The 15165-nt window shown below is 41.0% G+C and overlaps 1 protein-coding gene across 1 annotated transcript; it reads right to left on the reverse strand.

Annotated features, from left to right (window-relative positions):
* Nucleotides 1–11026: 11026 nt before the first annotated feature.
* Nucleotides 11027–13738, reverse strand: LOC149918447 (uncharacterized). The gene has a single exon (XM_090137071.1). It carries the CDS (start codon nt 13308–13310, stop codon nt 11814–11816), a length of 1497 nt encoding a protein of 498 aa, XP_089993197.1. The 5' UTR covers nt 13311–13738; the 3' UTR covers nt 11027–11813.
* Between the last annotated feature and the right edge of the window lie 1427 nt (nt 13739–15165).

The following is a 15165-nucleotide window of genomic DNA, read 5'->3' on the forward strand; positions in this document are numbered from 1 at the left end:
GTTAGTACTTAAGTTTAACTTAATGAACAAATGAGTAGCAAAAGAAGAGAGAGCTGCCCTTTTGTTCAGAAAGATTGGACAGTTAACACAATGAGGGATATGGATCACATGGTGATGAGCTGATGACTGACTAAATGATCTTGGTGGTCTCTTCCAACATTAATGATTGTATGATTCTCAGACAAAGAACCTTGTTTAGAAGTGTAGATTCAACTAGGCCAAAAGCTATACTTGATGCATCCTGCCCAGGGACATGGAAAAACTCTGAGTAGTGCAGCTGTGATTAGTAATCTCCCAGTGCAGATTCACCAAATGATGGTGAAGACTGCTGAATGCTTTCCTCCTAATGACACAAAATTACTGTTGATAAACTGGGACACTTTTGGAGCAAGCAGTAGAGATTTTCATACCAAATGATGTTGAAGGAAGACAGAAAGAAACTATGTAAATTAGCCTTCAGCCAAGATGCTAACTTCTATATTGTCAGAGTAACAATGCCACTCTTTAGATAAGACAATAATACTGTCTCATCCTCAATAGACTTAAACACCTGGCATGAATACCACTTCATTAGCAGCTCAGTGGGAAGGCTGCTATCTGCTGAATTTCTACTTGAGTGTTCTCTAGAGGGATTTCATCTGAGCACTGAGTCAGCCTGATGCTAAGTATCTTTTGAGATCTGAACTCACAGCTTGAGGTGACACAGGTACAAGTTTAATAGTCATGGTTAGGATGTTATTTCCATTTTAAGGGCTTCATTTTTGATGCTTATAACTTTCCAGACCATTAACCCCTGGAAAGAACTTTTTCATACTTTTCATATCAAGCTGAAATACTTAAAATTTGATTAAATAACTATTTGGTTGCTATTAAGGTATCTAAACATAAGGTTAAAGGGGAATGAGGAAGAATTTTATATCACACAGGTTATGCATTACAAATAACTTTTGTTTCTAGAAATTGTCAGTTTAATTAATATTAATGCTGACACAATTCAATCTACCACAAAGCTTCTATCTCTTTCAGATAATAATTAGCCCAAATACACTTTGGCTTATCAGAAGAGGCACATTTTTTGGTTGTTTTTTATTCTTTTTGTGTTAAAAGAACTCAGTGGAAAAAAAAAACAGAATACCTATTTTTGCTAGAGAAGGTGAAAATTGCTTTGCAAACAAACCAAAAAATACCCTGGGAAAAAAAAAAAAAAAAGTCTGGGAAGAGATTTTTAGTCCTTCATTAAGATTAATAGTAAAACTGTTTTTATATTATTTTTGACATTTTCTTATATTCTGCCAGCAGGAGATCCTGAACACAATACATTCTATAGTCTCAAACTATCCAAAAATTCCAAGAATTTCTCTAAATTCTTTTGAAATCAAAGCAAATCTTGTGTAAAATCTTGTTTTTAATTCAGGATTTCTGAAGCTCAATGTATTCACCCAAAAATGGGCAGAGAAGACCAAACAGAGGTCTGAAAAAAAAAAAAAAAGAAAAAATTATTTACCAGGCTGCTTGAAGAGAAGATAGCTCTTATATACTACCTCTCCATCTGACACCACCAGATATATAATTCATTATATACTCCACAGTCCTTCCTGCCTGTTTTCCTGCATCTCCTCAGTCTGCCATATGGCTCTTATGCTCCTTTCAGAGGTTATTTTCTATCCATCTCCTTGCACTGCAAATTGACAATTGTTTTGCCTGGAGGCATGGTGATGGTCTCATTAAAACACCCAGGAAGTCATGGCTCTTTTGTTATTAGCAACTGCACTTCCACAAGATATTTGAAAAGGCAGTTATCCAGTTAGCAATGATCCTATCAATATTAATGGAGTATGAAAATCATATTGAAAAAGGAAAAATTCATAGACTTAGCCTTTAATCATGTTTCCATGTAGCAGGCAACTAAGACTCATTAGACATGTAATATAAAATCATTATAATTGACAACACTGCAGGTGCATTCCTGGATATTAATATACAAAGCTATTTAAAAACTACTGTAGCTTAGACTTGTTCACTGCAAAACAAATGCACTCTTATCAGGTTTTCTAGCTATTTCTTGCACTGACATCACAAGGCTACAGACTTTAAAATGTGATTACTTATAAGATACAAATTACGACGACCTCTTGGTGTGTTGGTGTCTGTACTTCTTGAAAGACAATAGTTATATACAAAAAAATATAGAGAGAAGAATCACAGCATCTTCCTTCTTTGATAGGTACTTTGAAAGGTATGGGTGGCATTCAAAAGTGTTCTGGGAAGGAGACGCTGACAATTTTGTAGTGGATTGATAGGACAGAGAAGCTCTTTGATTAACATGCTCCAGAGTTGCAGACAGGAGGAAAGAAAATATGAGAAGAGTCAAAGATATATCTTCTACTTTTGGGTTGGACTTCTGTGAGGCAAAAGAGTACACAAGCGAAGTGGAGATGCAGAATAATGTGAGTTTATTTCCTGAGTCATGTGTACACCCCATTTCTCTGTGACTCCTTGATGATCAGTGGAAGGAGAAAACAAGTTCCAGAAGGTGCTAAAGAGTTGTTACAGAGGGCATTCCCAGAAGCTTATGGGAGAAAATAGTGTGGGAGGCATTAACCAAAGAAACAAATGGTTGCTAAAACTCCTGGGCATAGGGATATTCATCATGGGAGAAACACTTGTTAACTGTGCTCCCCATGAAGTACAATTGAAATACAGGATACCCTCACTTCATGCATGTAGGAAAATTGTCATCCAAAACACATCAGGGTTTATGTGTAAGACAGATTTATCCAATAATTAAAAACCAGAAAACACTAGCTGTAAAATCGGAAAATGTTTTCTTAGCCTAATCATTTATGATTTTTATAGGATTACTATGATTTAGCTTCTTATACAGTTGAAGAGGGAAAAGGAGAAATATAGAGATTAAGATGAAGATAATGAAAATTTTAACAGTATTTTTTTCTGGACTACACAACTTGTTAACCCTTCTGACGTTAGAAGCAGTCTTGACATGCACTCTCAACCACTGTCAATGTACAGACTGGGAAATAATTTCTACACTTGCCTTTTCATCCAGTTTCAGTTTTATGCAGTATTGGGTGGTCAGATAAAGTGGAACAGATGCTACCTCCCCATATTCACTTGTAACTTAGCATGGGAATCATAATCCCTTCTTGGCTTTTGATTTTCTCTCTGTATAAAACTTTGCTGGAATATAAGTTAGTCCTGGACGGAAAACTATTAAATAATTCAAAACAAAACTCCACATATGGTGCACAATTGTCCCTGTAGATACTATATATACAGGAATACATTTGCAGATCCTAATAGGCAACAAATTCCATATTTTGGCACTGAGACTGAATGCTTAGTCAGCCTTGAGCAATCAAAATTCAAATAGATTTATTCTTTGGCTATTGTGCTTTGATTTTCCTTTGTTGCTGACTGCTTCACTGACAAGTCAATATAAAAATCAGGTATTTTCACTATGCTCACACTTTACAGTAAGTTATTTTGCCAGTGAACACATAGCCTGGTAGATTATGATAAGACAAGGGAAAATGGTTTTAAATTAAAGGAGGATAGGTTTAGATTAGATGTCCAGATGAAGTTTTTCACTGAGAGAGTGATGACAGACAGGCACAGGCTGCGTAGAGAAACTGTGGATGCCCATACCTGGAAGTGATCAAGGCCAGGTTGGATGGGGCCTTGGGCAACTTGATCTAATCTTGATTCAGTGGTTGGCAACTGTCCACTGCATATGAGGGTTGGAACTAGTGGGTCATGATAGTTAAAACTTTCCTTTTAAACATGCATTCTTATATATATATATTTATTATTTTATATGATAGGACACCCTACGTGTGGCCTGAAGAGAGGATACTTTATTGTAAAAGAATTTGACTAAGTGGTTACCACTGATGTTTCTTGTTTCACAATCCTCCAGATGAGATTGCGAGATGGACAGACTATTCTGGTAGACCACAATCCTTTCTTCTTGAAATCTTGTGATTTCCACCCAGCATGTAAAAGGAAATATTCCTATCATATGAGTGAGTTCTGCTGCCTACTACTGAATGGTGGGACTATGTATTTCATTGAAGATTCTTGCTTTGGCTTTCTCTTGGAGTAAGTAGTGGTTATGGTAGCACAAGAATTAAGTAGAAAATGGAGCTTATTTATAATTCCAGTTCTTACGTGTATGATAATGCTGTTCTGGGGGGAAAGAATTGAAGAAATAAGCCCAGGATGGACGTATTAGAGACTGGAAGATATTTGTGTTGAATGGTTACAGAGAGTAAACTTCTGTGGACTAAAATATGACTTTGAAATATTGTTGTCTTTTAGATGCCTTGTTTCTGAAATATTGGGAAAAGAGCTAAGATTTCTATAGCTCTAAGTGTCATTTAGGAAAGAGTAAAGTTTCCCTTTCAATCTTCTAGTGTTTGGGAATGGAACTATTCTATTCTGGAACTATATATATAATGGAACTATACTATTCTGATGAAAATATTTTTTAGCTTTGAATCGTGATACACAACATATGATAGATTTACTGAGCTCTTTGAAGGTGACAGAACACAGTTGCACTTCAGAATGGTGTTAAAATATAATGGCATTGAAAAGAGGGGAAAGGACAGAAAGCGTGGAAGACTTTTTTGAATAGTGTCAAACTTCTTTAGAAACAATTTATGCTTCATCATAGTGTCTATTTCTTCCTTGACACTTTCTGATGAATCATTTCTTGCTGTTAATTGCCAGTGAAAATCATAGAGAAAGTGTGAAGCTTTGGAAAATGTGGAGCAACACTCTGCGTATTAATTGCTGTTTACAGTTACTGTCATATATAGTTTTTTTTATGAGTGCTCACTAAAGGAACATCTCAATATGGTATTAACAATTAGTTTTTCTGTTTGCATATTTAATAAAAATTAAAATGTTCTTTCTCAATTTTCTTACAGTGACATTGAGAATGAGTGTTAGACCAAAACTCTTACAAAACCAGAACCCTTGGATGTCTGTAGCTAACAAAGCTAACAATAGTCATGGAAAGGTATTTACATATGCAGTTGAAATAGATGTTGAAATCTCTGCATAATTTTCCTTGCTTTGTATAAAAGAAGTTTGAAAATACAGCTACCCCAAAGTTTTCAATATTACCGAGAAATGACAGCTAAAGAGGATAATTTCATTTTCTCCCTTACTCTTTCAATGTTATTAATGAATGGTGACATAAAATGGAATTGAACTCTAAAGGAGAGTTTAGGGAATAAGTGTAAAAATAACTCACTTATGTTAATTAAAAGTGAAATAATCCTCAGCCAGTAAGCATATTATATAAAATAAATAATAAATAAATATTAAATATAAGAAATAAATAATAAATATTATCTGCTTTTTGAGGTCAGAAATTTCAATGTTAAGCTACCATTCTGGCTTCTCTCTTAAAATTATATATATATATATATATATATATTTATTTTCTTATTCTTCTTTAGGATTCCTGAACCACTGGTCTGCATGCTAGTATTTCTTGATTTTGCTGCTGGCAATTTTGTATTATTGCAAGACTGATTATAGCCCTAGTGATTCAAAATTCCTTGCAGTGCTGTGGCTGTTTACCTGGTGGGTTGTACATAACAGTTTGACTCCCAATAGTTTTAATGAAATCGATTAACTAAGTTTCCATATTCTTTTGTAAACTCTGTAATAGCCTGTGTTTTACAGGCAGATGGCATTTCTGCTGCCAAATTCTGGAAATGACTTTTCTAGAAATGCTGAACAACACTTTATTTTGCTATGTAGAATTATAATTATTTTGACCACTGAAAAACTACCAAACTGGATTATAGCTATTTTCTATCTTTTCAGTGGGCAACAGATCTTCCGGGAAAATGTTATAGAAAATTCTTGGCAATTTAATGTAAGACCCACTAGATTTCATCTGGTTCAGATTAATTTTTCAAGAGGATAGCTGGAAAAAGGGTAAGCTCTAACTGAGTTTCTTCTAAGATCAGACTGCTCATGAAACAAATTGTCTAGAAATTAACTGCATTAATTGAGAGCTGAATTCCTAGAAGTGGCAAAATACTGACAACATTCATCTGACATTCACCTGGAAAAACATCTTTTCTATGGAAGATGTTAAGCACTTAAGCCTTATTGGCTAGTAAGCTGCAATGATACACTTGGGAGGGCATTGTAAAAATAATTACTTTTTGGTGAAAAAAAAAAAAGTAGGACTCAAATTGTAGCACACTCTTTCTGGTACTGGAACACAAGATCAGGAAACAAGACAGAAAATTATTTTCCTGCTGTAGGGTATTGTTGTTCCCAGTCACCTGATCTATTGTAAATGGATTTAAGACAAACTATATTATTTTTCCCTTCCCTTCCTTTTTTTCTCTTTCTTGCTACTCAACTCTGCCTTGAAGCGGAAGATTAAGCTGACTCTTATTGCCCTAGTTAAGAAATTTCCCAATGCACAAGATCTATCCTCAGCAGCAAGATGGGTTTTCAAATTGAATATAAGTCTCCTGTATGCCACACTAATAGATGTACACTAATAGATGCCTTTATAAAGTCATTAAATTAACAAATACAAAGAAGTGGCATGCATCAATATTTAATACACATAAAATTATGTTTCATTTCAACTAAAAGCTAAAGAAATGCCTCACAGTGACTGTTGTGAGGATGACATAATTCTGGAGGAAAAATTAGATTAATCATTCAGTATTTACTTCTGTTCTACACTGATTCATTTTCCATCTTGGTATGTTTGCTAAAAGCATCTAAAAACTACAATCATTAAAAACTTTCAGAGTTTAAATTTCACAGGATTGCCTTTAAGAACAAAAGCTCTCTCTCTAAAAAATAAAAAATTAAGATTTTTACATTGTATAATCATCAGATCCCTCAAAATGAAAGATTAATCAAAATCTTGGGATACCACGTATAAACTAAGTTTATGCAACATTATTTAGCTGATTTAAGCCACCTGTAACAACTTTTTAATATGCAGCTGGAGCATAATGAATCTGTTTCCAGGATTTCAATTTAGCTTTAGGATTAAATTTAATTTTAAGATTTCAATTTAATTTTAGGATTTCATTAAGTGAAGAATCTAGGCAGGATCATGAGATATAATGCTGAGCCAGTAGTTCAATGGGAAATCTCTCATTTATGCTCATCATTATTTCATACTTATATTATTAATCATAACAGTAATAGTATATAACATCAACAAATATATTGGGCTCTGATCCTGAAAAGACTTACATGGCATAGATTCCTGACACTTAGAGAGAATCCTCTGATCAAGTGAGAGCTAAGAGTAATCATTACTAACATTTTTTTTTTTTCCTAGAGACAGATGTTGTTTATAAAAAGACCATATAGAGAGTCTCCATGACTTTAGCAAGACGATTAAGAAAATGTGGAAGCATCTGGCTAATACAATCAAAATCATTCAGCTAAAATTTCACATTCAAATGTTGTGATACAGACAGAAGTATTTAAGAAGTAATTTAGAATCTTATATGGCATGGATGTGTTATATTTAAATTAAAAATTTATGTTTTACAAGAAAACACAAAGGCACTATTTTTAATTTTTACATGTACTCTCCATGTAAGGTATAAAAGAGGAGTTTTAATTGTTTCTTGTGACAATATTAATCTAACCTTTGCATTTTATTTTTATTTTTTACGTTTATGTACATTTTTCCTTCCTATACCAGGTAAAGCAATTACAATGCACTACTTCTCCCAGTGTTTGCCACTTCCTTACAAACACTCAGCATAATGGCAATAGTGACTTGCACAAATCCTTGAGAAGGGAGGATAGTGCACTCAGTCTGTATTTCCGTGTCCAAATGACTATTACGAGGATTGATAACTAATTTTTCATAGCTGTACCTTAAGTTTATAACAGAGCCCTATTCAAGATAGAATCAAACACAAACTGCTTCCCAGATAGCAATTCTAATGAAACTTTCTTACCTACAGATGGAATCACAGGTATTCTCACTGCAACATGTCATTGTTACTATACTGCACTTTACTCTCCACTCTCTGTGCTAAGTGTATTTTCTTGTGGCCCCTAAACAGACCATAATGTACACTTGTCCTTGCCGCATGATCAGCAATTTCACAGTCATATTGCAGCTGTTTCTCCACTCTTCATCCTTCTTTTCATGGTGGGACCAATCCCATGACCAGAGTGCTGTGATGGATGGCTACAAGCTCTTCAGAAGGGATAGATAAGGAAAGAAGGGTGGTGGTGTGGCTCTTTATATTAAATAGTGTTTTGATGTTGAAGAGCTTGAGGTTGGGAATTATATAGTTGAGTGTCTATGGATAAGGATCAGGGGGAAGGCCTGTAGGGGTGACATCGTGGTGGGGGTCTGTTATAGACCAGGATCAGGATGATAGATCAGGATGAAGAGAAGGATGAGGCATTCAGTGAGCAGCTTGTGGAAGTTGCGCAATTGCCAGCACTCATTCTCATGGGAGACTTCAATTTCCCTGATATATGTTGGAAATATAATACAGCGCAGAGGATGCAGTCCAAGAGGTTTCTAGAGTGTGTGGAAGATAGCTTTCTTACACAGTGGGTATGAGAGCCTACTGGGGTGGTGCCCTGCTGGACCTGTTCTTCACTAACAGAGAAGGACTGATGGGAGATGTGAAGGTTGGGGACTGAGCAGACCATGTTTGGGCACAGCGACCATGAAATTGTAGAATTCTCTATTCTTGGAGATGTCAGAAGGGTGACTATCAAAATGGCTATCTTGAACTTCCAGAAGGTGGACTTTGACCTGCTCAGGACGCTTCTTGCTAGGGTCCCTTGGGAGTCGCTCCTTAAGGGTAAATGGGTCCAGGAAGCCTGGATGCTCCTCAAGATGGAAATCTTTAAGGCACAAGAACAGGCTGCTTTTGTATGCTGTAAGGCAAGCTGTAGGGGAAGAAGGTGGGTGTGGATGAACTGAGAACTATTGCTGAGACTCCAGAAGAAATAGACTCTATATCCTCCCCAAGGCTACTTAGGGAGATTGCAAGGAACTTGCTAATGTATGCAGGCAGGAAGTTAGCAAGGTAAAAGCCCAACTTGAACTCAGATTGATCACTGCAGTAGAAGAGAATAAAAAATCCTTCTACAAATCTATCAATGATAAGAGAAGAACCAAAGAGAATTTCCATCCTTTACTTGATGCAGCAGGGAGTGTGACCACTGAGGATAAGGAGAAGGCTGAGGTCCTCAATGCCTTCTTTACATCTGTCTTTAATAGGCAGATCAATTATCCTCAGGGCACTTTATGCCCTGATCTAGAAGTCTGGGATGGTATGCAGAATACATCCCCAGTGATTCAGATGGAGACACTTAGAGAGCTCCTTCTCCATCTGGATTGTCACAAGTCCATGGGACTGGATGAGCTCCACCCTCAGGTGCCAACCCTCTTTCTACCATCTACCAGAGCTCTTGGTTATCTGGAGAGGTCCCAGAAGACAGGAAGTTTGCTGATGTGACTCCCATCTACAAGAAGGGCTGTAAGGAGGAACTGGGGAACTACAGGCCTGTCAACCTGACCTTAGTAAGGGAAAGTAATGGAGCAAATCATCTTGAGTGAGATCACACAGCATGTGCATGGCATTCAGGGGATCAGGCCCAGCGAAGGATTCATGAAAGGCAGGTCATGACCAACCTCATCTCCTTCTAGAACTGGGTGACCAGACTGATAGATGAGGGAAAGGCTGCTGATGTATTCTACCTAGACTTCAGCAAAGCCTTTGACATGGTCTTTTACAGTATTCTCCTTGGGAAACTGGCTGCCCGTGGCCTGGGCAGGTATACCCTTCTTTGGGTAAGAAACTGGCTAGAGGGCCGTGCCCAGCAGGTAGTGATTAATGGAGTTAAGTCCAGCTGGTGACCCGTTACAAGTGGTGTCCCCCAGGGGTCAGTACTGGGGCCCATCTTATTTAATATCTTTATTGATGACCTAGATCAGGGCACTGAGTGTACCTTGAATAAGCTTGCGGATGACACCACGTTGGGAGGTAGTGTTGATCTGCCTGAGGGTAGGGAAGCCCTTCAGTGGGATCTAGATAAAGCTGGATTTCTGGTCTGAGGTGAATGGGATGAGATTCAACAAGGCCAAGTGCCGGATCTTGCACTTTGGCCACAATAACCCCATGCAATGCTACAGGCTTGGGGATGAGTGGCTGGATGACTGTGAAGAGGAAAGGGACCTGCAGGTGTTGGTTGATGCTTGGCTGAACATGACCCGACAGTGTGCCCAGGTGGCCAAGAGGGCCCATGCCTTCCTGGCCTGCATTAGAAATAGTGTGGCCAGCAGGAGCAGGAAGTTAATCATCCCCCTGTACTCAGCTCTGGTGAGGCCACAGCTTGAGCATTCACCATTTGAGTGAATATATTGAGTATGGAGTTCAGTTTTGAGCCCCTCACTACAAAAAAGACATTGAGAACCTGGATGTCCAGAGAAGGGTAACTGTTCAGGGGTCTGGAGCACAAGTCTCATGATGAGCAGCTGAGGGAGCTGGGATTGTTTAGTTTGGAAAAGAGGAGGCTCAGGGGAAACTTCATTGCGCTCTACAACTTCTTGAAGGGAGATTGTGACGCAGAGAGGTTTGGCCTCTTCTCCCATGCAACAAACAGGACCTGAGGAAATGGCCAGAGGAGATTTAGATTAGACATAAGGAAAAACTTTTTCTCTCAGATAGTGGTCAGGCACTAGAGTAGCCTTCCCAAGGAGGTGGTGGAGTTACCGTCCCTGGCATTTGGATGAGGTGTTACAGGATATGGTTAAGTAACTTGTGGTAGCAACAGTAATGGGAGGACAGTTGATCTTGTAGGTCCTTTCCAACCTTGTGATTCTATGACTCTATGATTTGCACTACTAGACCAGTGTTGCCGTTCTCTCTGCAACACTCGTTTTCCACCCCATAAGGTGCTGCTTTGCCAGCGAAACCGACCCCATACCAGGTCGGGGCCAAATGCTCACACAGACCCCAAGTATAGGTGAAGCAAAATGGCGTTTATTAAAATGTAGCAGGCACTTAAATATTCTCGTCCCTGCTTTGTCTACACCCCTTGCATTCACGCTGTCCTATCGTGGGACAGCACCTGGCAAGCCCTGAGCATAGGGAACCTGACCCCGTCACACACCGTGTCCTCGCTACGCCTACTACATCTCCCCCTCCCTATGCTCAGTAATATCCCGTAACAGCGCGAACGCAAACGCTACAATTGTTCCCGATACCCGTGATACTCTATACTCTATGCATTGGTCCCTAAGCTACTACATAATCCTTAGCAAGCAATTCTGAAAGCACATAATCACACACGGCAGAATAGTGGCAATACACACAATTACTAAGAGTGCTAATACTATGTCCTTAACGATCTTCACAATCCAACTCCCGAAGTTGCCAAACGTCTTCTTGAACCCGTCTCCGATGGGGTCGTCGTCCACCTGGATCCTCTCCGTATGGTCTCGCAGGGCTTTCAGCGCTTTATGGATGGATACGCTGTGGTCGCTAAGATTGAAGCAACACATTCCTTCTAGGTCTTCACATTCATGCCCCTGTTAGAAACGCGTTTTCTCGTTGGCAGCAACAGTTGAGTTTCCTCCATGCTTCTCCCGGCCTTCTTTCGGGGTTCCTGGGCTGTCTCCTTCTTCTTCGGTGTTAACAGGAGCCATACCTGCAAAACTCAGAGTCCCCCGTTACTGTTCTCTTTCATCAGATCTGGTTTGACCTTTCTCGCCGGGATCCACATGACACTTCCCGTACTGACATGTTTTACAGCAGCATACCCTCTATTCTGGCCCTACACTGGGCCCTGATATGGCCCCACTGGCCGCACCTAAAACATGGGCCTTGAGCCTCTTGATCCACTGCCGGATAGCCGGGGTGATGATAACCAAAGCCCCCGTGCGCCATCATCACTCCAGTCACTGCGGCAGCAACCTCGCCTGCCACAGACGGATTTGACTTTTGCTTCTCTACGATATACTTGATGGCCTCACCGGGGGTGTGAAACTTTTCCGGTGCCGCTCTTAGCAAAGCACGTACGTCCCCGTTCGACTTTTGATAAAGGCAGTCCAGAATAACAGGGTTATGGACCGCCCTAGGAAGGTCTGACCCTTCTACGGCTTTTATCAGCCTATTTGCAAAATCCTGGAATGACTCCGTGGGGCCCTGTGTAATTTCTGTCCACGGAGTAGAGGGCTCTGCATTCCTTGCGAGCCTTCTAAACGCCTCTAAAGCGGCGTCAGATGTAGCAATTAATTCCCCAGGTCTCAGGTTGGTAACTTGTGCTTGGGCAGTTAACAGACCTGGTGCGCTACCCATCAATCTCTGAAGGTCGGAGTTGTGTAATACGTTAGCTGGATCGTTTTGCGCTGTAACCAATAATTGTCTGAGCCGGGCCTGCCACTCCTCCTTCCACAATGTATACTGCACCGGCTTCAAAACCATACGCATCAAATTCTCTATATCATAGGGTAGGAGAGGCCCCTGTGCGGTAAGGTTCTCGAGGGCATTCATCGTCAAGGGGGATTTCAAACCCTTTTTCTCAACTGCCTCAAGCACCCTTGTGATCCCTTTCGGGTCTAGAGGAACCCAAATTGGGCCGTTTTCTGAGGCTACAACCGGAAACGCAGCTGGATTCGCTAAGCCCTTTTCTTCTGCTGCCTCTTTAACTTTAGCCCAGTCAGTAACCGGGCCCCCCCACCGGCGCGGGCTCCCTCCCGGGTGCGGGCTCCCACACCGGCGCGCTCCGCCTACCGCCCTATCGCGTTCTTCAAGGGGCGGTTCTGGCTGTGACGTTTTCTCCAAAGAAGGGCATAAAGACGGAGCAGGGTAAGGCAAGGGCGGGGCTGTCGGCTCACATGACTGACTCGGCGACTCCTTCTTCTCCGTCTCTCCGCCTCTGCTCTCCGCCGTCGGCGCCATCTTTGCCTCGCTGGATCTATGAGAAAGCAAAGACCCGCTCCCGGCAGCCCCCGTCGCGCTCCGGTCCACCCCGAACCCTCCTTCTGCCTTTGCCGCTTTAAGAGCCTCAAGTATCAAGCCCCACGTTTTAAGCTCTGAGGCTTTTTGGTCGGACATGGCGCGCTGGCACAGCGCCGAAGTAAGTGAGTCCCACTTGTTTGAATCGAGCACCTGTTGAGGGGAGTCCAGCTCACCCTCCTTTTCTAGCCGCGATAACACGGCCGCGATCTCCTTCTTAGAAGGAACGGTCTTACCGCAATAAGTTTTACAAAAATGTAAAAATACCTTAATTACTTGATCCATAGTTACACACGCGACCTGCCGCCACCTCACAGGTTCCACCGCAGTGTGTCTTCCGCAGGCGACCTGCCGCCACCTCACAGGTTCCACCGCCTTACGGGCACGCCGGGCAGCTACTACTCACAGGGTGAATCACGTCGGGGTCACCATTTGTTGCCGTTCTCTCTGCAACACTCGTTTTCCACCCCATAAGGTGCTGCTTTGCCAGCGAAACCGACCCCATACCAGGTCGGGGCCAAATGCTCACACAGACCCCAAGTATAGGTGAAGCAAAATGGCGTTTATTAAAATGTAGCAGGCACTTAAATATTCTCGTCCCTGCTTTGTCTACACCCCTTGCATTCACGCTGTCCTATCGTGGGACAGCACCTGGCAAGCCCTGAGCATAGGGAACCTGACCCCGTCACACACCGTGTCCTCGCTACGCCTACTACAGACCAGCAAATGTCAGTCCTTGGCATTAAGTGCCTAGCCTAGCAAATATGTTCCAGTCGCCTAGGTACTCCTATTCTGCTACATCACAACACTGACTAAGCTGAAAACTCAAACTTCTAGATTCACATCAGACAACAATCTTTCTCTTTATACGAATAGCACCAGGATGCATATCAGTTTGAAGACTGTGAGGCATATTATCAGACTTGGCTGGAATGTCTTACCATGTCCCCTATATCATCTGGATTTGGTACCTTCTAACTTCCATATGTTCAGGCTGATGAAAGATGGACTGCATGTGCAACATTCTCCTAGTAATGATGCCATCTTGCCATGAAAGTGTGTCACCTGGTGCAGATTTTTGCAAGCACAGCATGCAAAATTTTTCATCACAGGTGAAAATGCATAGCTAACAGTGGCAACTGTTGGGAAAGAAGTGCTTTGTAGTTGAGAAATATTTGTCAAATAGTGTTTCTGTGCTCTTTGCATCTGTTGCACTTTCCAGGGAAATAAATAGAAGGTATGGCATTCGGAGCAACCTACATAGCATATACCAAGGTCCAATCATTTCAGACTGCATCAAACAATTGTACATAACTACAGAAAGAATGGATGTCACACCGTGTCCTCTACTGTGACTCATGCAGCTGTTTGACTTCATAATTTTTTTTATCTGAAGACAGCTATAGCTAGCTAGCTTTTATGCAGCATTCCAGTCACAGTCACACAGTAGAGTCTGGCAGCTTTGACTGGGTTAGATGAAACAGACCTTTGGAACTAATTCCCTGTTATACAACAGTTCACATCTCATTCTTCCCTTTCCCATGGTCCCAATCTAGCTGTTGTCTTGCAATAGTGATAATAGTGATACTTCTGTTATGGTTTTATGATTTTTGGTTATCAGTATTCCACATCATAACATCATGTAATGCACTGAGGGTTTGACTGTGGATGCTCAAGTTCCAGGTGCCTGTCTGGAGGAGAAGAACAACTACATTCCCCAGGGGGCTTTGTGGTCAGCAAGGAGATGTAACTCCCGGCAAGGTCACTTGATGTTCTCTTCTTCGCCTGCTCTTCTTCGCCTGCGCTTCTCCATCTGCTCTTCTCCGTCTGCTTTTCTTCATCGGCTCAACTGGACTGCACTTCTCACCTCAGTGTTGTGGTGAGACCTATCCACCTTTTGCACACACTCCCTCTCTCTCATTATATTTTGCTGATACTATATTTAGTAAATTAGTTTGTTTCACCTCAGATCATTGCCGCTGTTTTCAATTATTTTGGGTCCCCTGTTTCCCTTTTCTGGAGGTGCAGATCTGCAGATCCCTCCGCCCCGCTGGTCATGGAACCGGGCCGAACCAGCCCGTAAAACGTTGACATGTTCTTCTTAATATTTTTAGCAAAACACCTCACTATGAAGCTGGAA

Source organism: Phasianus colchicus, chromosome 3 (assembly GCF_987193195.1).
Source record: "Phasianus colchicus chromosome 3, bPhaCol1.hap1.1, whole genome shotgun sequence".
Classification (NCBI taxonomy): domain Eukaryota; kingdom Metazoa; phylum Chordata; class Aves; order Galliformes; family Phasianidae; genus Phasianus; species Phasianus colchicus.

Excerpts from the sequence above, each read along its gene's own strand:
- LOC149918447 (XM_090137071.1), bottom strand. The coding sequence starts at position 13,310 with ATGGATCAAGTAATTAAGGTATTTTTACATTTTTGTAAAACTTATTGC.